The sequence below is a fragment of the Gouania willdenowi genome, chromosome 4, assembly GCF_900634775.1.
Source record: "Gouania willdenowi chromosome 4, fGouWil2.1, whole genome shotgun sequence".
Lineage (NCBI taxonomy): Eukaryota > Metazoa > Chordata > Actinopteri > Blenniiformes > Gobiesocidae > Gouania > Gouania willdenowi.
In genome coordinates this window covers 9057012-9080190 of record NC_041047.1, presented here as the reverse complement: position 1 = coordinate 9080190, position 23179 = coordinate 9057012, and the positions used below count along the sequence as shown (strand labels likewise).

The following is a 23179-nucleotide window of genomic DNA, read 5'->3' as shown; positions in this document are numbered from 1 at the left end:
TTGCATTAGAAGGCTTTGTTATTGTTAGTGATTTATTTCACAGGAAAAGTAAAACTTGAAGTTGCACTGGGTCTTAAATTATTGATCCACGCACTAACCCAAATAAAGAAGAGGTTCACCTAATTTAATAAATGCAGATGCCTCACTAATGTTGTAACACAATGTTCAAAATAAGAGTCAAATCTAATATTGTCAGTGAATTGTTTAGGAAACTACAAACTTTCATTGCAGTTTTCTAAACTTTGACCTTTTGTAATGGACCCATGCTGATCAAACACCTGATGTTCCGTTAGCTTAGCTCAAACATTTGACTGACGGTCAGAGACCATTTGGCTCCACCTGCCTTCGCCTTTCTTTAAGGTCGTATAAAAACAAAGTGGGTTCAAACCCCACGACTTGTGTAGTCCAAACAGTCAGTCATCTGCTCTGGCTTTCTTGATCGTCTGGAGTACAACAAAAGTCTCTCCATTGGGGAAACCATTTTTTATTTTTTAACAATGGGTTTGTTTGGGTTAAGGCTGGCCTTGGGGTTGTGTTGTGCAGTGGTGTGTGTTTCTGGGATGAGAAGGGAGTACTTCATCAGGATTGAAGAGATTTCATGGAACTATGCACCAAGTGGGATGAATGTCATTCAAAACCGGACAGTTCTAGAGGATGAGTAAGTACCGTAGACTAGTACACGTTGTTCCTCACTGGTGAAGAACATTTTTGATCTCAAACCAAATGACATAATCAGTCATAAAAAAGTCATCATTGTTTTGCATGTTCACAATAAAGGTTGGGAATGATCAAATATTCCAAAAAATCTGCATTATCCATAATGTTCAGGGCTGTGGAGTCCAATTAAAGTTGTCTTTGTGCTGAAGGTATGGTACGCAAGCACACAATTTACTGTACATGATCTTTAAAAAAATATTTTAATATTTGGGTCTTTGGGAGGAAACCCGAGGTATTCTTTAATGCCACACAGACGAGGAAGGTTTTAAAAGGTCTCCTAAACAAACAACAGGCTTTTAGCAACTGGTCACATGATGTATCGTCCATGTATTTACACCACAAACTAAACTTAGGGCTACCAAGTGTAAATCACAGCTGAAGACATGTTTACTCGAGGTTTTCTGATGTAATTAGCATTTACACACTCAAGTGTTGTATGACGATTACTAATAAAACAGTACTCCAAAAAGGGACATTTTTTAAATTGATGCAATATATGATTATTTTTGTCTGATAAGATGTTTCTTTTTAAAAATTAGTTATTGCGTACGAGTAATCTACTTAGGCTGCTTAATTATATTCCTGATTTTACTTCATGCTAAATAATTTGACTACAGAACAAGAAATTTTGGCTTTTCAAGATGTTTTGAAAGTTATTTTAATAAAATACTCACCAAGAAGAAATATCATATCAAGCAACAAATAAGCAGTGTCGCCACAGTTATGTTTAAAAATTAATCTGATGATTAATTAATCATATCTCCTTTAAAAGGTATCCTAGTTACTTTACTGATTACTTGATTCTAAAAGTCAGATTACAAGTTACTTTATTAGTTACATTCAGCAGCTGCCGGCCCCCACCGCCTCATAGGCACTATACTCACTTCAGTGGAAATGCATTTTTAACAGTAATGTTATCAATGTATCTCCTGACAAAGTATTGCCAGAAAACAATATATAATACAAGTTTTTTTTGTTGTTTTTTTGACCTGACATATTTGGTCAGTATATGGTCATTGAGTATGTAACACGTGAGTTGTCATTTTGAAAACGTGACTTGTTGCATACGTGAGAATAAGGACATAAATAGTACCTCACAGTGATTTGGATAAGTAACTTTAATCTGATTACTGGTTTAGAAATAGTAACTTGTTAGATTACTAGTTACTGAAAACAGTCGTCATTATAGAGTAAAACATGCTACTAAGTAACTAATGTACTGGCGTCTATAAAAGTATAAGCATATATTGCCTTAATTTAAGGTATTTCATCTTATTAAGATTTCCCTTTCTACAGTAGGATAAGATAAAATAGTCCTTTATTCATCCCACAGTGGAGAAATGTGGACGAAAATAACAAAAGCATTTCACATATTGGGAAATAATAAATGAAACATGAATAACAAAGGGTTTTTCAGGATATATATATATATATATATATATATATATATATATATATATATATATATTGTATAAAGTGGAAAATACAGTATATATTTTTTTTAAAATCTATGAGGGCCAAAAACAAAACAAAAACAAAAAACAACAACTTGTAACTCGTCTCCAACCTTTTTATTTATTTATTTATTTATTTGCATCTTGAGGCCATCTGAGTTTAAATAACTGAATGCCAATCCTACTGAAAACAAGTGCACGGTCAACATAACAACTGTGCATGGTTGCTATTGGAGGGCTAATACACAAAGACAACCATTAGCATTAAACCATTCAAACAAGATACATTCATTGTGTACTCAGGGTGAAAACATAAATACCGTGAGCTGTGTTGAACTGAAGTGTGACTGTGCTGTTGTTCCAAACGTCTGATTAGTTTTCTCTCTGTGTGGATCTCACTAAAGGGAAGCTTCGGTTTTTTTAAAGAAGGGCCCTCAACGTATTGGCCCCACCTACAAAAAGGCTGTGTACAAGCAGTACACTGATGCCACCTATAGGACAGAGGTACAGAAGCCTGACTGGCTGGGCTTTCTTGGGCCCATGATGATGGCCGAGGAGGGGGACACCATAATAGTCCACCTGAGGAACTCAGCATTCAGACCTTTCAGCATCCACCCCCATGGGCTGAACTACAGCAAAGGCAATGAAGGTGAGACAGTGATTTACTCATGATGTAGTGAGTGTATTAAAGGTGAACATACAGTAAATGTATCAATGCATTGGGGGGGGGGGCTGTTTCTCTCATCAGGAGCCCTTTACCCTGATGGTACTGGGCCAGAGCTGAAGAGAGACGACTCTGTGGCTCCTGGAGGAACTGTTCATTATGAGTGGACGCTTGCTGAATCCCACAGCCCGACTGCTGAGGAAGGAAACTGTATGACCAGGTTCTATCACTCCCATGTCAGCACAGCAAAAGACATCGACTCTGGGTTGATTGGACCTCTCATCGTCTGCAAGAGAGGTGAAAAAACTACAACGTTTAAATCACACAGAATCCATTTGTAGGAGATATATTGGCACAAATATTGTATGTCTACTTGAATGTATTGTCAGCATAGAACCTTCAATGCTGCTGTTTCAGATGACTTGGACATCAATCAGTTTCTTTCTTTCATCACCTCACACAGATGACCAGATTAATTAACATACAGTAATCAATAACCCTGATACATTTAAAGCTACAAGCTCGATTGAGGTTCTCTCCTTCCTTCGCAGCAGATTGTTCCAGATGCAAAAGACATGTTTCTCTATCTGACTCCCTTGTTCTTCTGTCTGACTTTAGTGACTTCTGGTGCTTTTTCACCTACTGTTCAGAGTCTGACTATTTGACTTTCTCCTGCAGGCCGAATTGGATTCTGAGAAGCACAACAATTAAGTTTTGCAGAAAATTTTTTTCACTCTTCAATAGACGCTATATTCCCTGAGAGTAGTGAGCTCTGAAACAGGCCAATGCTTAACTTGGTCTCCAAATTACCCTCATTTAAATCCAATCTTGTGTCTGTAGAATGAGCTGGATAAACATGTTCCAGATGTGGAGTATCTGCTTCTTGTTGTTACTCGCCACCTCCTGTTTAGAGCTTTGACAACATGTCTTCTGCATTCCTTCTGCAGGAACTCTGGACGTGCATGGCGACAGTTCAGGAGACTATCAATACGCTCTGCTCTTCATGGTGTCAGACGAGAACTTCAGCTGGTATTTAGATGAAAACATCAGGACCTCCATCACAAATCCGGCCAAAGACCTGAAAGAAAATGAAGATTTTATTGAAAGCAATAAGATGCATGGTAATATGGAGGATCCATTACGCAAAAACTTTATTTTGCAGTAAAACATGGCCTGAATTGGAATTTATGCTGCAGGTATCAATGGTTATCTCTATGGAAACCTGCCTGGGCTGAGCATGTGCCAAGGCAACAAGATCCACTGGCATTTAATGGCATTAGGCAATGAGGTAACAACTTCCTTATTATAATTAACATTACAAAGCACTGTAGTGATAATATTTAAAACATATTTTTGTTTCATATTATCTGATTTTTTTACATTTAATTCTATTTTGAAAACTAATAATTTACACCTACTGATTACAAGAAACTAATTTTTCAGCAGCAAACACAGTTATATCTTCTATATCATCACCAGCCGTGATGAAGGAACGGTTAGCTAAACTTTATTTAAAGGGAAAATATAAAAAGTTAGGGCAGTGTTGCACCACATTAAAAGGAAGGATTAAAATAAAAAGTGAAAAAATAAAGCAAAATAAGATAAAATTAAATGAATAAATAAATTGGCATTTTTTTATTTAATCTGAACCCTTTGAATCCTAACATTAAGTCATATTCCAAAAAACACAAGAAGGAAGATATTCACCTCTTTTATCAGTGTGAGAATGTTGAATGTAACACAAGGCCCAAGAACTATAAACTAAAGAATAAATCACTTTCCCACTTGTTTCTTATTAACAGCTTAATAACTCTTACGTTAAGTATTTGGTTTTTTTAGGAGTAGAATTGAACAATATTTTTTTACCAAATGGAGACAATACAATTTTACATCGCTCCAATACAGTTAATGTAACTGATGTGTTTTACAAAGACTTTATAGCTATTGCTAATCTACAACTCTTGTCCCATCGACTCTTAATCTGCTTGTGTACGTATGTGAACACTCCACAGGTGGACATGCATTCAGTTCATTTTCACGGTCAGATCCTGACTGCTTTGAACCGCCACACTGACACCATCAGCCTCTTCCCTGGAACCAGCGTCACTGCTGAAATGGTAGCTGACAACCCTGGACACTGGCTGCTGACGTGCACGGTCAACGACCATCTGATGGGTGAGATGATGTGCTTTAGATCAGGGGTTCTCAAACATTTTCTCTAACTTTTGAATTCAAGTCCCCCCTTTGTCCGACTAACACATTTTGCTCAGAATACTATGAAAAAACTACTGTACAGCTTAATGATGTAATGAATGAGTGATAACACACATTTTAAAGAATTTCATTTTGTAAATACATAGAATGAAACAGTATTTAGTGCCTCCCGAATACATTTATTTCTATAGTTTTTATCATTTACGGCCATATCCTCCCTGGTGTGGGACCAAGAATGAAACATGTATTTTCCATTTATGTTCTAAACAAAATAATTTCTATCATCATTTTGTGTGTTTTCTGTGTCACTTTGTGTGTTTTTGGTGCCATTCCATGTATTATGTTGTTGTTTCTCTGTACTTTTTATTATTCAGTATATTTTTCTCTTATTTTGTCATTTTTGTGTTTATGGTATCATTGATATTTTTCTCTCTCAGTGTGTGTGTCTTTGGTGTCGTACGGTTGTTTCTTATGATGTTTTGTATATTTATCTGTTATTTTTGTGTATTCTGAAGTGATTTTGTGTATTTTTCTGTCATTTTGTGTGTTGCTGGTCATTTTTTTTTATTATGATTATCATTTATATCCAAAAACAATCATTATAGAACTCTATATTTTTAATAATTTCATTTGTAATTTCCTACACTTCCTATCTCAAGTACCCCCTCTATTGCCGTAGAGTACTACCCCCTTTTGAGAAACACTGCTTTAGATCATCCTGATCTACTGAGATAACGTGACAGAGAAGTTATGCATCCCAACCACACACGTCTGGATCTTTTTCAGCTGGAATGCAAGCTCTGTTTCAGATCAAGAAGTGCTTCCCTAATGTTCATAAGCCACGGCCTCACGGGGAACTCAGGGAGTTCTTCATTGCTGCAGAGGAGGAGGTCTGGGATTATGCTCCTACGGCGCCAACTGAAAGGTAACTGTCTCTGCTCACATAGTAGGGTGGTTCACAATATGATGGTGTAAGTAAAAGTTTTCCAAGTTTTGCCAGATTGCATTTTGCTTTTTTCTATTGACATTTTGAACATTTGTACCAAAAATTTTGCCAATATAACATCAATAAAGGGTGGCACACTTTTTGTACAATTTGTATTGCTCAACCAATGAACTTTGACAGATATCAGAAATTTGAGTGATATAAAGATAAGTATAGTCATAAACAGTCTCTCCCTGTATTAATAGTAAAAGAGTAGGAACATTAGAAGAGTTCAAACACTATTCCTGAAAATAGAAAAAATGTCAACATTGTGAAAAAGTATGCCACCCCTAAATGTGCAGCAATTGACTCCATTTCAGTTAGGATCACTTTAGTGAAATTGTTTATTAGCATGCAGTTTACATTTGGCAGTAAAGTCATTCCACGCAGCTGCGTGGAAAGCAAGAAGCGAAGAGAGCTCCCCTCACTCTTCCATGAGCTACATGGAAACGCATAAGCAGAGAGAGCGGTCAGCTTGAGGTCCTGGAACAGAAGCACAGACATTAGATGCCAACAGGAGACACTGTTTAATTAGACAGAAGAGGAGGAGCTGTGGTGGGGGTGGGTTGGGTTGGCATTTGCGGATGAAGCGTGCTGAAGTAGGCGTGTTGCAGTGGTTTAAATATAGAACCATGATTAACCCTAACCAATGGGAAGCATGAAACATGATCAGCTGGATGATTAACTGAATTAGGGGATGGATGCTGTCAGTTGTTAACAGCTACTGTCAGCTGATGGAGCTGGGCTAGCTTGATTTCTGTGCCTGGCTGAACTAATGCAATGCTCAATTTTTTGGTAAGGATGCTAACAATGTCAATTGGAACAAGGCAAAAAGTGACCTGGCAAAATTTGGTGGAAATTATTTTTGTGAACCACCTTAATGCACTGGAACCAAAGTCGAGTTTCTGAAGAATTCTGAAACAGATCTTTGTTTTTGTGCTTGCACTCAGTGAGGCCGACATGTTTGTAACCAGAGGTCGAAACCGCATTGGAAGCCGCTACAAGAAAGTCCGCTATGTTGAATACACAGACAACTCATTCCTAACAAAGATGCTGCGTAGTCCGGAGGAGCAACACCTAGGAATTCTGGGTAATTCAGACAAAAAATTAGGCCTTTCTTGCTCCTGACAGACCAATTTTTAAGAGAATCTTTACTGTCGCTCCCATATCAGATGGTTAGAAAATAAGGTAACACTTTACTTTTGTCATGAAGGCTGTCATTCAAGTGTTGTTCGCTAAATTCTGACACATTTGGAGCTATGTTGGCATTTTTTGCATTAGGTGGAGGGATCTAGTGGGGTTAGGTAGGGTTAAGGTCAAGGTTAAGGTTAGGGGTTAGTCTAACGAAGGGTTAGGGTTAGGGCAGGGCAGCCCCCATGGACTATGATAGGTGCCCTCAGGAGCTCTAGTCACCAATGAGCTTCGTCTAAAATCTGATTGACTTTCCAGGATTCAAACTCACAAAGATACATACAGATGAGAGATGTAGTTAGAACTTAGTAGAGTTGGAATTAAATTAACCATCTTTAAATGATTATTTTCACTGAAACATTGTGTTGCAGATTTGATGTATAGGTTGTGGTATGTTATATATAATATGATACATATAAGATTTATTTATATTTTTAAATGCAAGGTGGATTTTTACAAAATATGACAATTGTAGCATTTTACAAATGTTACATGTTTCACAATTAGTTAAGAGTTGTTTGGTAGTAGCTCGTAAAATAGGTGTTTCATGGTGCAACTTTAACGTTTCCTACCTTTTTAAGTTACTGCTAGCTTTGCTTATTATATTACTCTCTAATTAAACTAAAATTTAATGACAGCCATCAGGTACCTTATTCATGCTAATGACAGGTGTCATGTCATAATCACTGCGTAATGTATAAAACTTCAAGTAAAGTGTTACCAAAAATACAAATATGCAACCATGTTTTTTTTACACCAATTGGTCAAAAATATTGGTGGTGTTACTCCAATAACTGCTCATCGTTTCCAGGTCCTGTACTGCGAGCCGAGGAGAAAGACACCATCAAGGTGATTTTTAAGAACAAAGCGACCCGGTCCTACACAATACAACCACACGGGGTCCAGTACGACATAGAGCAGGATGGGACGCTCTATCACAACGAACTGGAAGGTCGGCAAAGACACAAATGTTAAGTAAATCTCAATTATGCTTGTATTCATCATGGCATCCTCTCCTCAACAGAAACCCATACGGCAAAGAAACTGCGAGAAATAAAGAAAGAAACACGTGAGTGGGAATAATAACCAAAAACAAAAGTTTTTCTGAAATATTTCAATGATTTAAATCCATTCTTTGTGTTTGGTCACTTGCTGTAGGGGTGGTGACCCCTCCTCCAGCTGCCCTAGTTAAACCTGGCATGGTTCACACCTATGAATGGATGGTGCCTATCGGTGCTGGACCTGTGAACGGGGAGGCGGACTGTCTGACATATTTGTACTACTCAGCAGTGGACCCGGTCAGGGACACAAACTCTGGACTAGTCGGGCCACTTCTGATCTGTCGGCCTGGTTCGTTAAAGAAAGGAGTGCAGGTGAGAGAAGCACGGCAACGTGAGGTGGGGTTTGGGGAGTTATTTGGTTTAGAAAAAACACATTTTATTTTAACGATATTATACCCTGATGGAGTAACACTCAACCTCTCCTTTGGAATCCTTTACCTACTTGTGTAGAAACATTATAACAAAGAATTTCATCTCTTGGCTACAATATTTGATGAGAATCTGAGCTGGTATTTGGACGACAACATTAGGATGTTATCCACTACTACTCCGAACACTGTCAACAAAGACGATGAGGGATTCATAGAGAGCAACAAAATGCATGGTATGTGGAGTCTGCACTCATTCATAAGTACTCAAGTTACTGTAATTGAGTCGCTTTTATGAGTACTTTTTTCAGTATATTTTTAAATCAGTAATTTTACTTGTACTTAAGTTCATTTTAAAAGAAGTAATTAGTTCGCTTTCTACACCCAACTGTTACTGAGTAAATTATAATTTTTTTGTTTTAAAATGATCATCGGACATTGTGATATTATATTACATAATTTATGTATGACTGACTCGTACTTGAGTTCAACTGCAATCAAGTAACAGTACTTCTACTTAAGTAGGATATATCAGAACTCTTTACACCTCTGGTAAAATCTTCTTGTTCTTATTACTATGACGTTTTTTTTTCTGTGGTTCTCTTTTAGCCATCAATGGATTTGTGTACAGGAACCTCCCAGGCTTGACCATGTGTAAGGGAGACAAAGTAACGTGGCACCTGTCAGGACTGGGCACAGAGACGGACATCCACAGTCTTTACTTCCACGGAAACCGTTTCCTCTATTGGCAGAACAGACGGGATACCATCAACGTCTTCCCTCACATCTCACACACGGTCACAATGGAGCCAGACAGCATGGGTACTAGTTGCCTCCTTCTCTTTAATGGCTACAGCACATTTTTTTCTATCAAATTCAACCAAAACGTTTTGTCCCCAATAGTGAAATTAGAAGACACATTGAGCAGTCTGTGCAACAAAGAAAACAATACCCTGACATGTTTCGGCTCTCAAACTGCCAGTCTTCTTCAGTGGTGTCTGCTGATCGCCTTGATCTTTCCTTGACTCCCACGTAATAATTCCAGCAAGATCTTTTTTGTCTGGTTTTTCAATAATATTTTAAGTTTAGTGATTTATTCAGACAACTGTTTTTCAGAAAACATGAAAAGAACTTGCTGCAATTATTAAGCGGAAGTCATGGAAACATCAAAGCGTTCAGCAGACGCCTCTGAAGAAGACTGGCAGTTGAAAGTCAAAACATGTCAAGGGATCAAAGTCAATTTTCTGAAAAGCAGTTGTCTGAATAAATGAAACATTAACATATTATCTAAAAAGAAGACAAGACAAACTTAGACTGGAATTATAAAGAAAAAGAATAGAAATTCATGACAAAGTTCAAACTTGAACCAGCATAAAATAACACAAAATAATAAGGCAACAAGAGCCACTTGAATGCTTGAAATAAAGTGTGTCTGATCAGCCAACCCCAGAGATTAAAGCAGACATCGGCAAGTGGTTTCTGTATGTCTGGTAGATTTAAACCGGCGTGGAAGTGGAATAATGTTCATTTTATTGGGATTTCTCTTTTACATTCTTCTAAATCAGTGGTTCCCAAAGTTTTCACAATCCCGCACCCCTTGATATATTTACCCTGAAGCCATGTACCCCCTACTCCTGCCCACTTAAAAAACACTATAATGTAATTTCATTTACAATGTTGCCCTATAGTGAAATTTGTCCCTGAATTTTACCTGTACTTTTGAGGAATAATATACAATATAAAAAGACTAATAATCTGTAAGCATACAAGAAAACATCGTATTCAGAATTATCACTTGATTTATTTAATTAATAGCCTACAGGTATTTTCTGTGATAAACTAATCTCTTTGTTTTGGAAAAACAAATCTATTAAACAATTGTTGATTCAACATATACCAGTAATAAAACATATTGATCACCCTGAAACTGTGAAATACAACTCACTACAACTTTAATGAGAAGGGTGAGGTTGAGAGAATATTTGGCTGAATTTGAGAGGGTCTGAGTCTTAAATCGATCTCCACGAAAAGGCTTGTTCTGTCTTTTGTTTTCATGTTTGTCAAAGCTGAAACTCCATTTGCCACCAGTACGTAGTGGCAAAAGGCACCAATCATGTTTGGCTAGCACAAAGCATAGTAGCTCTCATCCTATCTGTGCTTTTTTAATGAGATAGTTTTTCTGTCACCGCTAGAGAGTTACTGTACATAGGTCAATATCTAAATTGTGATAAAGCATGGAGGCTCCTCACTACTGGTCAATTCATGTTTTATTTTCCAATGTTGTCACGCTCTTTTAATTTTTATTCACGCATCCCAATGACAATTTGTGTACCCCTAAAGGTACCCGTACCCCACTTTGGGAACCTAGGTTCTAAACATTGCAAAGAACAACCAACTAATCTGTGAAATTTTGGACAGAATAGCCTACTGTATACGATATGTTTTATGTGTGTGTTTTTCAGGCCAGTTTGAAGTCGTTTCTGCAACAGTCAGTGATTATAACGGTGGGATGCGAGCCAACTACACTGTGACAAAGTGCGGAATGTTTCAACGTCAGGGTGAAGTGATGCTCCACTCAAAAACCTACTACATTGCCGCCATGGAAATGGAGTGGGACTACTCCCCAAACCGAACCTGGGAGACAGAGATGTTTCGCGGGCTTCACAAGTATGACTGACAACCCATTCGATGTACAGTTGAAACTGTTTGTGGTTCATTAGGTTTGAAAGTAATTGGTTGTAAATATCAAGTTCCACAGTGGTCAATGTTGCAAAGTTAAGTCATTTTGTCCCTTGAGTATCAAACAGTGTCAATTTCATGTTAAAATCAATCGGACTATGTTAATTTCTCCAAGCATTTATCCTGATCTGCAGAATTGATATTAAGTTTTCTCTTGCCGTAGTCCTGCACCAGTCTTCCTAGATCAGCAAGGTGGATTCATCGGTTCTCGGTATAAAAAGGTTGTTTATCGGCAGTTCACCAACAACAAGTTCACCAAGCAAGTGGAAAGGACTGCTGATATGGAACATCTTGGCATTATGGGTATGATTTACAGGCTGCACAACAAGTACGCTAACAGTTCAAGTTTTCCAGAGACTGCATGTGAAGTTTGAAATGTTGTTTTCTTGCAGGACCAATGATCCACGCAAACGTGGGAGACAAAGTCAGCATCGTTTTTAAGAACATGGCAACCAGACCATACTCCATTCATGCCCACGGAGTCAAGACAGAGAGCCCCCAAGTCCACCAGACCCAACCAGGTGTGGAAGTCAGATTATTGTACCAGTCTTTTCTAGACTTACTGTTTACTATATACTGTAAGTATGGTTAGGAGGATTAGGATGATGACCGTTCCCACTAAAGTACACTTCCAAGTTTCCCAACATGCATTTTGATCCTACAACAACAAAAACCGGAGCCACACTGAGGCTAAATATTTCTGTAGATTCCCCACCTTTGGAAGTTCTTAAAACATTTTAAGCAAGAAAGTGACCAAGTAGAATATCAACATGCGGTCATTTGATCCATAAAACTTGAGGAAACAGATTTCATTCCGACATTTCGGAGATTTTCAGAGACCCGTCATTGTGCTACTGACAAAACTTCTGATTAACTTCAAGGCAAGAGCCCATTTTTACAAAATTGTTAAAAACTAACGGAGGAGAAGAAGAGATGCTTTTGTTTTGAAAACGGGATGACTTTTAGCTTGAAGCCGGTCACAAGACGACTTTACTTTCCGCACACAATACATCGTGGGGCTGCTGCGTTTGAGTAGTGTGCCCACTGTGCATATTTCAAAAATGTCGCGATATATGTTAAGTTGAGGTTTCCTTTATTCAGACAAGGTTTATCAGGAAGTTTTTTATCTCCCGACATGTTTCGACTGTCAACTGTCAGTTTCCGTCAGAGGAGTTCTGCTGATCACCTTTGATGGTTCCTTTGAAGTTTCACTTGACCTCAATCTAATAGTTCCAGCAAGAGTCATTTTAATAAAAAAAAAATGTCTTGAAAAACCTTGTCCAAATAAACGAAACCTCAACTTAACATACTGTTCAAAAAGAAGAAAGAATGAATCCCGCTGGAGCTATGTCCTGATTTAGTATACATTCCGGGTATTTCTTGTGTACTCAATGTATCCATACTATCTAATGTGAACGCACTACATACTCATTTTGATGTCAGAGTTAGTATGAGTATTACATTAGTTTGCAATTTCCTTCTCAGCAAGTAAAAACTTAGGTTATATTAACTAAATCTTAAGATTTATAAACCGTACATACTCAAGCACTTCTTGTCTCAGGTGAAACACACACATACAGCTGGTACGTCAACAAGAATACTGGACCAACGGTAGAGCAGGAGGAGTGCTCCGTGTCAGCATACTACTCCGCGGTGGATGTCTCGAAGGTATGTCCAGGCATTCATATAGATTTGCACACACACAAACATAGATGCACCCACATTGACAAACAAACACACTCTGCTTGTCAGGATCTTTACAGTGGTCTGATTGGTCCACTGGTTATTTGTCGTCGAAGCTGGGCAAGGTGAGCGATGATTCGGCGACTCAACCACGCACAGTTGAAGTTGTGAAAAAATATTTTGACAATTTGTTGTGAAATCTTACCAAAAAAAAAAAATTGAAACACTGGGTTTGCTTCCAGGACTTTGGGACTAAAGAAGGAAGTTGAAGAGTTTGCACTGCTTTTCCTGGTATTTGATGAGAACGAAAGCTGGTGAGCTAAACATAGATATGAATACATGTTATTCTGTTAATCCTTTTTTTAAAAAAGAAAAGATTTTGGCAGACTTTTTAATAACACTTTACTTGAAGTTTTATACAAAAGCCTGACATTACGGCTATCTGTCATTAGCATAAATAAGGTGTCATTAAGTGTTGTTCGCTAAATTATGACACCTTTAGAGATAGAGTATGTTACCATATTTTGGGTTAGAAGAGCCTCAATGACAACTTATTCATGCTATTGTCATAATGACAGCTAAAGTCAGCCTTATGTATAAATCTTCAAGTAAAGTATGACCAACTTTTTTTTTTTTTTCATTTTCTTGGAGTAAAACTAAACAAAAAGAAAGAAATGTAAATTTTTTAAACTTGTTTTGATCCAAAAGGTTACAGGTTAAAAAATGCTCACTGAAGTTTCTCTGTCTTTAGGTATCTGGATGAAAACATTAGGACACACATCAGGAACCCTCGTGCAAACCTAAAAGATGACGAAACTTTCATAGAGAGCAACAAAATGCACGGTGAGGGAGTGATAACATGGAATGATGAATGCTGATGCACGTTCATTCATTTGTTTTCCAATCACTGTATATTTTTGCATTTTGCAGCTATCAATGGTTATCTCTATGGTAACCTAAATGGCTTAAACATGGAGGTGGGTGATAAGGTCTACTGGTACCTGATGGGAATGGGCACTGAAGTGGACATACACGGTGTCCACTGGCATGGTCACACTGTGGAATATAAGGTAAAGAAGAATGCACGAATGTACTCAGAGGACAATGAATGAATACATTAGAAAATATTGATGCAAAAAACCCATTTTCGTTATCAGCTGGGTGGAAGCCCTCATCGAACTGACGTCTTTGATCTGTTTCCTGCCACATTCCAGGTATTGTGAAACTCCTCTGACACTTTTTTTTTTATCATTTCATGACAACTTTCAGATTTTTTTTTTTTTAGAACCGGCTTCTGATGACAGCTCACAGGAGCAGCGGAATTTCAAAAAGAGACACATTATTAACTTTTGATGACTCAGCATTACTAAGCGACAGCATTAATCTAATTGAACTCATGAGAGCAGCAGAGAGGCTGTTCCCAGGAAGTCTACTTTACTCACAGTGTACACAACCATGACGTCATTGCAGGTTGGAAAAGTGTACTAAGATGTACTAAAACTGAATCCAATAAATAACATTTAAGTCTAAGTTAGAGATGGGCAAATTTTATCAGAGCAGGGGACACAAAAATGTGATTGCCTGAACCGAGGGCCCCATTATCGACATTCATGTCAGGAAACAACAAAGGTTTTTTGCATATTTGTGTTGTCATTTGTAAATTCTTTAGCCATTCTGTATATTTTTGTTGTTTTGTGCGATGTGAGTAATTGCTTAATGTTCTTTTTGTCAATTTTTCTGGAGCTCTATATGTTTTTTACAGGGATTTTGTGAATGTAAAACTCGGTCACTGTTTCATAGCTGATATATTTTTTAACATTTAGCTAATTTTTGTCACATTTAGCTAATATTTCTTTCATTTGAAACAGAAGTTCATGTAAAACAGCATGGTTTATATCATTGTTGAAAATGTGTACACTTGAAAAATAAATATGAATGTGAATGTTAAATCTAAATGTAAAAGTTAAATCCATGTGATTGACAGAGGCTGGCCTGCCCACTTTGTATAATTTCTAAACATTTAGTTTTACACTTGGCGACCGATTTGACATTCACATTTAGATTTAACATTTAGATTTAAATTTAACATTTAGATTTAGATTTAACATTCAGATTTAGATTTCACATTTAGATTTAAATTTGACATTTAACGTTTATATTTAGATTCAACGTTTATATTTAGATTCAACGTTTATATTTAGATTCAACGTTTAGATTTAGATTTGACATTTAACTTTTACATTTAGATTTTACATTCATATTTAGATTTATTTTTCATGCTTACACATTTTTAACAAAATAGATATATAATATGCTGTTATATATGAATTTGTCTCAAATGAAAGAAAAATGAGCTAAATGTTAAAAATATGTTGGCTATGATTCAGTGATTCCGAATGTAAAAAACTCGGCACCCCATAATGTTTTGTTTGTTTTTTTATGTCATTTTGTGTGTTTTTGGAGTCATTTTATACATTCACCCTGAGGGAAGCACAAAATTAAACTGAGGGGCTGCATGTGGCCCCCGGGCCCCCAGTTACCCATGTCTGTTGCTGCCACAGATGCTAAGGTATTAATCTTTTCCAACATGATTGAATGATACCAACATCTACACACAAACAAAAACATGTAAACCCAGATAGAGAAAGACATGTGCTGTGTAAATCAGCAGGGTCTGGGGAGGGTTGAGGGTGAAAAACCCAGTTGTAAAACAATCCTTATTAAAATACCCATATGAAATGATGTTCCTTCTTTCCCTGTTCAGACCGTAAAGATGCGTCCTCAGTATCCCGGTACCTGGCTGCTCCACTGTCATGTCAATGATCACATTAAAGCTGGAATGGAGGCCATGTACACTGTCAAAGAAAAACGTGAGGAACCCCATCCTATACTAAAAAACACATGATGATGTTTTATATTTTTTTGACACTGTTCTTTTTCTCTCCAACAGCAAAGAAAAAGGGACTCCTGGGCTGATTAAACAGTGCGTTAAAGCTTCACTGATTTTTTTCTCCAACATCTCACAAATAAAACATGTAAAGTACGTTTAATCAAAACCATGAAACATGTGCATGTGTGTGTATCCATGTTCAATTACAACTCAATTGTGATTACGGTGACTGGCATTTTTTCCCACTGACAATTAAAAAAATACAATTCTTACCTCCACTTGAAAGTGAATTACAATTAATCACAATTACTGATTCCTTAATAATTAATTTCATAAAACGTAACCTTCTTCTTGCGTTAGCTTTCTGTTAGCATCTCTTATTGTAACGGATCAGTTTTGACCCATGTCTTAAATCAGCTGTAAAATACATTAAAATATTATCTATCCTCTAATTTGTTTTAAATCTCTTGGTTACCTTCTTAGGCTTCATTATCCATGAAAATATAGGTATTAATATGTTTTATGTAAGCATGCCCTGCAATTAAATGTTTTTTTATTGGTAAAATTAACCTCAGGAGAACTGACAGGTAAACTTGATTCGAGACATATTTTAATAATTGTTAACTACATATGTGTAAGCCATAGAACTATAACATGGTTACCCAGGTTTGCATTTCATTAAATTGCAATTGACATTATATTTCATAGATTTTCATGCCAATTACAATGACAAAGTCAATAATCTAAACTCAAACATCTACACATTTTTTTTTGCATTTTCTAATGATAATTTTGTCATCATTTTAAATAATTAGCAATTACACAATTGCAATTAGCACTGACCCCAACCCTGGTGTGTGTGTGTTGCAGCAACCACAAGAATCATTAGTGTGAAACCATGTTTTAACCAACACCACTAGGGGGCAGAATTGCTGCAATAAAGGAAGTACAACACATAAGAGCACTGTATGAATGCAAAGACAGGACACACACACACACACACACACACACACACACGCACACACACACACACACACACACACGCACACACACACACACACACACACACACACACACACACACACACACACACACACACACGCACACACACACACACACACACACACACACAATTGGAAATAGCTCAAAAGACTTTTGAGGAGCTCTTACTCAAACTTTGCTTATTGCTCAGAAGACTGAGATTACACAGATAACCTCCCCTTTCTAAACACCCACATACACTCAACTTCCTAACAGAGAGGAGTTCTTCAAATACACATTTAGAGTGTGCAGATTGGTGGCTTGGCGGCGACCCGCTGGCCTCCATTAGCTGCTCAGGAAGAGAAATTTAAAAGATCCAGACCATGAAATGTGGCCAATAATGGCAGCGGCTCTGATCAAAACCTGCACAGAATCTGAATGATGGGGCTAAAGCTGTGCTGAAATACACACACACACACGCGCACACGCACACACACACGCACACACACACACACACACACACACACACACACACACACACACACACACACACACACACACACACACACACACACACACACACACACTGACTTTAAGAAGTTCAAAGATGCAAATGAAGCATACGCTGAGTTTGCGGGGGGAGGTGGGATCATTACAGTTTTTAACATAACATACATAATATACAAATACATTAAGTGCCATAAAACACAGCGACTGTACAAAAAATATATCTACCTCAGGTGTGCAGGAGAAGTTTTCAGTGAAATGGTCCCAAACTTTTGTGACTTTAGGTTGGTTCTTCATCTGTTGCGCAATTGTTCTTCACAATGTTCTGCAAAAAAGAAGCAGAAATTGGCCACCGACCCAATCTTTTTCCTGAATTTACAAGATTAAATGGGGTGTTGACGCAAATTCTTGTCGTCAATATTATGAATTATGTTAATTGTCGTTTTTGCATTACTGTATATGTTACACACATTGTGGTTGGCACGAAGCTCGAGACGATCTATATATTTAATTCCATTTTTAATCTTGCCCCCCCTGGCAAGAATCTAAAACTCCGCTTATGAAATGAAGATAATAAATCAGATATAATGAGTGTTATCTTGGACTTTCTGTTTCTACCATAACGCTTTCATTGCACACTCTGAAAATGCAAAGTTATCTCTACAAACCCATGTTTTAAATTTGTGAGTAAACTACATCAGTTAATCAGAATCAGAATTCCTTTATTAATCCCAGGGGGAAATTGCTTAATCCTGAAAACAGCAGAAATGCATCCATTCTTTGGCTTTGTCTGGACACAGCATCCACAAAGACTAATGGAGTGCAACGTCAGCATGCTGAAGCAGATGGCCGGTGATGCCTGCAGTCGTCGTACCCCACCCCCACCCCCCCACCAGGCTCTCAGGATAGACTCAACATAAGCCTAATTAATGATTCGATAACTGCAGAGGCATTAAAAAGAGCAGAGAGACAAGCATGATTAACAAATGTGGGAGCTAAACAGGCTCATCATATGTCGGGAAAGGATTTTTTGGCTTCATGTCATCCCATTGCTTTTCTGTTATCCAGCTGTTCCTCACTTACTCTGATTGTCTCCATGTGCAGCCCATAAAACACTAAAAGGGAGGAGGAAGCGCAGAAAGGGACCTAAACACAGCAGATGCTCACTTAATGAACCTATATCGGAAACCACAGAAGATGGTTTGGAAAGTCTTAAATCAGAGTGGATTGGTAAATGTCCTAAAGCTCACTGCAAAACTACAAATCTGAGGAAAGATAGGCATAAAGAATTGTAGTTTGTAGATTTGATTTTTTAACTTGTCAAATTAGAAGCAAGATGCAAACTTGGAGATGGACTGATTCACATCATCAAATAAACTTTATCTGGATTAATTTGTTAAAGCCATACACTTTTTTTTCATTAAGGACTGCAAGGACACTTAACATGATGACTTAATTCAATCAACATGACATTACTTGAATCCTGCACCTAAAGGAAACATCAGCTTTGTTTAAAGGGGACAGGCTATACCCATTTTCCACCTTTTAAAATGTTTTTTTTTTGGTCTAAATGACATATCTGTGCTGGGGTTTGGTCAAAACATAACTTGAATCAAGCAACAGAGGAGGTTTATTACCCTGTATAAACCAGCTCTTTCAGAGAGCTCCATTTTCCTATACCTGCCCCTCTCTTCCGCGGTAGACAATACAGCGATGAAGCTGTATCAATATAAACCTGAGGCCGATCCTGAGGGAGAAGGCTCTCCCAAAGAAGTACGTCAACCAAGATTTCAGAGTCTTGGTTTCTGAATGGTAAGTTATCAACTACGGTGCGTCGGAGACTAGCAGAGGGGGAGGGAATTTTCTTTCCCAATTTAGCTTGTGATGTCACAAACTGCAAAAATTTCAAACTCAGTGCTTTTCTCTGTGTTGTAAGACTTACACAGACCACAAACAAAGGACTAGATGGGTTTATTTCACATTTGTGTGCCAGTAGACACTCAAGTTATCCTCATATGTGTTCAAAAACACTGCAAAAGATGATTTTTCATAACATGTCCCCTTTAATGTCAAATCCATTCAGTGAAGGCATTTCTGTCTATGGACTGTACAGTTGTATAGGTCCCCAACTAGGGGCCCCAAAACCTGCATCCTAGGCCTTATATAAGGACACTGAAATGTAATTAAAGCTGCAGTATGTATATTTTTTGTCCTTCGTTTGGTTCTGTATAAGAGCTTTAGAAATCCAGGAGCGTGACGTTTCAGCCAATCAGAGATCTTTGTACAGAGTGCTCCATAAGCTGTTTTGGGGTGTTACTATTGGCTGCCCGACTAAAGTCGATGCGTCCTCAGGTCTTCTGTAGTAAAATACAATGGCAGACATTCCAGCTGGAGAAGTATCCATTGTGGCGTTAGGCACAATGGTTAAGGATGATAAGTTTTGAAACAAGGAGGGGAGGGTGAGCGTGGTTATTTTTATATAAGTCTCACAATTCTACATACTGCAGATTGAAGTCAGTGGAAAAATAACTAAATTAATTGTGTTCGTCATGTCTTTTTTTGATATTAAAATTATTACTTACTATTACTTATTAATTACAGCTCTGAAGAAGGCTGCATTGACAGCTAACACTATAAGTAAGAAGAATACATCATTGCCAACTAATACAATGTATCTGTCTAAGAGAAACTTCAAGTTATTCAGTGGAAAAACAGTCTAACAATAAGTATAAGGTGTTTTGAGATTCAAGATGAATGGAGGTTTTCTGCTAGCTGGCTCAGCTAGTCTCAGATAAATGCTTGTTAGCTAGGATATTTGCATGCTCATATTGTGTTTGTTCAGTATTTGCTTGATTATAGTTGACTAAAAATAATTACCATGTGACTTAAGCTTTATGCAATCTGGGGGCTTTTAAAACAGTATCTTGCATGGGGGTCCTTGGGACCACAGCTTTGGTCTTTAGCTCACATGACCCACTCACTCATGACCTTAGATATCTCAAGCGAGACAATTTATGTATTATTTATGATATAAAATCTATTTAAATTTTTGCTCGCTTACATTAGCATCTCATATTCTTGATAGATTTGACACAAAACTCACATGACCTTTTAAATAAAATACAACAAATTAGATGTTTGACGAAGGTAAAAGTTAAATCATGTTTGCTTTTGCCATCATTGTTGGACATGTACCGCTCCCTTTGTGGCTCTTATTTTGGTATCTTTGGGCATAAACAAGACATTAAAAGTGCATTTGGTAACTTGGAGGAGAGAGAGGATTTATCATCAAATCTGAACAAGTACAACTTTCAGATCCCTCCCCCTCCATCTCTGCTGATCTCCTGCCCTGCCTCCAAAGTCCCTCCCCCAGAGGAGGCTGGCATGTAAACAACAAAACCGATAAGACTGTCAGGTCACTTCATAAAGATATGTCTGCTACTTTCTAATAAAACAACACCAACCAAACGTTAACACTAGCATCGGAAACAAGCTGCTGGGCTCTCTGTGTGCTTCTTCTTCTCCACGGGCGCAGCTCTGACAGCGCAGCTCTAATTGTCTGCCTTCTCTTCCAACCTGGATGTCTGTGCCGGAGCGTTTGGTGTCTTCGCTCTTTCTCCTTCCTTCATCTACTCCTCCGTACTGAGCTCCATAAGCACACTACCTCTGAGCAGTGTTGTGGCTTGGCCACGTCAGGTCACTCTGCTGCGATCACACACACTTCCAGTCACCTGGTGTAAATAAAAGTGCTCATATGAGCTTAAACGTTGATGCTGTGTCCTCCCTTCTTATTTGTTGCGGCTCAAACAAGCCTGGGCCGTAACACGAAGGTATCGGCTTTCAGAGATGTGAGCTTGACTGAGAAGAAGGGGGTGGGGGCTGTGATAGACAGCTGTCAGACCCAATCCTGGCTCTGACTGGTTATTTTTGCTCGGTCGCGGTCTATTCTGGCAATTTGTAGTAGGAGCAGTAGGCGGGACTTAATGAGTCTGTTTTTTTTTTTGACAGATTACTATCTTCATGTAATGCTGTCTTTACATAGTGACAATTTAGACAAAAAGTCACTTTTATAAGAGACACCAACTGCACCCTTAACACAGAACGCCTTTCATTGATGTGTGAGTGCTAGCTAGAATCAGGAGGTTAAATAAGGCTGACAGTGTAAAAGCACTTCATTCAATGAAAGCAGGTGGAGCTGATCTTGGCCGGGCAAAGAACAAATGTTTCCCGCTGATTTTATTACCAGTTTTTCACAGATCCATGTAATGCAAGTATAGGCCAGTGGTGTGTAAGAATTTGCTGTTTGATGGTCAGGTAGAGCCTTAGGTCTGAGTAGCATTATTGTACCTTCGCTTTTTTTTTTTTTGTTTTTAGGCGAAAGGAAAACAAGCTCTGAGCTTCTTTATTTCAAAGCATGTCACCGACTCTTAATTACCATTTTTCTCCTACATAAAATCGAACAAGCACACCAGTCAGAATGAAAATAAAACCCTCAGGCTGGGTAAATATATAACAATACAGCTCAGCAACCACACGCTGGCAGTTTGCAACAAAACCCTTTCCTCCATGAAAACTCAATCACTCTAATCCCTCGTGTATCTGCCTGGAGGCTTCGGGACTTTGGCCTGAATCTGTCCTTCCACTTTGCCTCTGTTTGTCCAAAACCATCTGTCGTTGGCATTACCGATCATCTTATTTTTGTTGGTTTTAAGCTTTTCTTAAACACATCAAACATTCCTTATCCTTTGGGGGGTATACAACAAAGCTAGATTACCTCTTATTGCACTAACTTCTGGAATTTAATCAGTATGTGCTGTCCTAAAAAGCTTGCTAACTTCTCACTTAGCAAAATCACCTTGGTAACTTAGGCTTAACGACTAACCTGGTAGGGACCAGGTTTTGTTCTGCTAGGATCTGAGCGAGTGATGATGCCCCTCCTCCTGACCGATCAGTTCTCTTAGAAAATGACCTGCCCATTGTTAGAAGATCCTGGTTGGTGCAGATCTGACAGCTGAGTTTAGGAAGGAAAGATTATTAATGGATACATGCAATTCTTTCATTTACTGATGACATCTTTTAAGAAAGATGTAGTTTTATGGACTGATCTACGGTCAGCTGATGAAGCCTGTGTCTCCGCATGTGCGGACGGGTGAAGTCGTTTGTTTATTCATTCATTAATTCATGAATTCATACATTAATACGCTATAGTGAGGCTGACAGCATCAGCAGGAACATACTACAGTGAAACAATGTGCTCTCATCTCAGTGAGTGTGTGATAAATAGAGATCTACCTGAATAGAAACATGTGTGTGCTGCAATAAAGTTTAACTGATCAGAGCACTGTCTGTTTATCATCCAATGGATTAATATCATAAATAATCTCACACTTTTACGCATTAACAGCCACTTTCACACTGCTCTCTCTCATAGACACAGTACACGGAGGCTCATAGCACACTCATAACCTGGTCCCGACCAGGTTATGAAGTGGAGCGATCCTGTTATCATGGTTTTTAATTCAATACATTTGTTCAAGATCATTAGCTCCTTTTCAAGCAAACATATTATTGCATTTATAAGTGTAAATAGATTGTATATGTTATTTTGAAACTATTTCATTGTTTTCTCTGTTGGAGTTTCCTTGTACACAAAGCTCTTCTATCCTCCACTCGTTACCTGTATTAATGGCACCTGTTTGAACTCGTTACCTGTTTAAAAGACACC

The 23179-nt window shown here is 38.0% G+C and overlaps 1 protein-coding gene across 1 annotated transcript; it reads left to right on the top strand.

Moving 5' to 3' along the window:
* The first annotated feature begins 401 nt into the window (after window positions 1-401).
* cp (ceruloplasmin) lies at window positions 402-16093 on the top strand. The gene is made up of 24 exons (XM_028444123.1): window positions 402-658; window positions 2576-2820; window positions 2920-3132; window positions 3783-3956; window positions 4032-4123; window positions 4848-5010; window positions 5836-5974; window positions 6985-7124; window positions 8037-8177; window positions 8250-8294; window positions 8384-8598; window positions 8737-8890; window positions 9264-9476; window positions 11117-11321; window positions 11557-11696; window positions 11786-11914; window positions 12955-13061; window positions 13146-13201; window positions 13319-13390; window positions 13828-13919; window positions 14007-14146; window positions 14234-14290; window positions 15841-15946; window positions 16027-16093. Exons 1-24 carry the CDS (start codon window positions 498-500, stop codon window positions 16050-16052), a joined length of 3225 nt encoding a protein of 1074 aa, XP_028299924.1. The 5' UTR covers window positions 402-497; the 3' UTR covers window positions 16053-16093.
* The last annotated feature ends 7086 nt before the right edge of the window (window positions 16094-23179 follow it).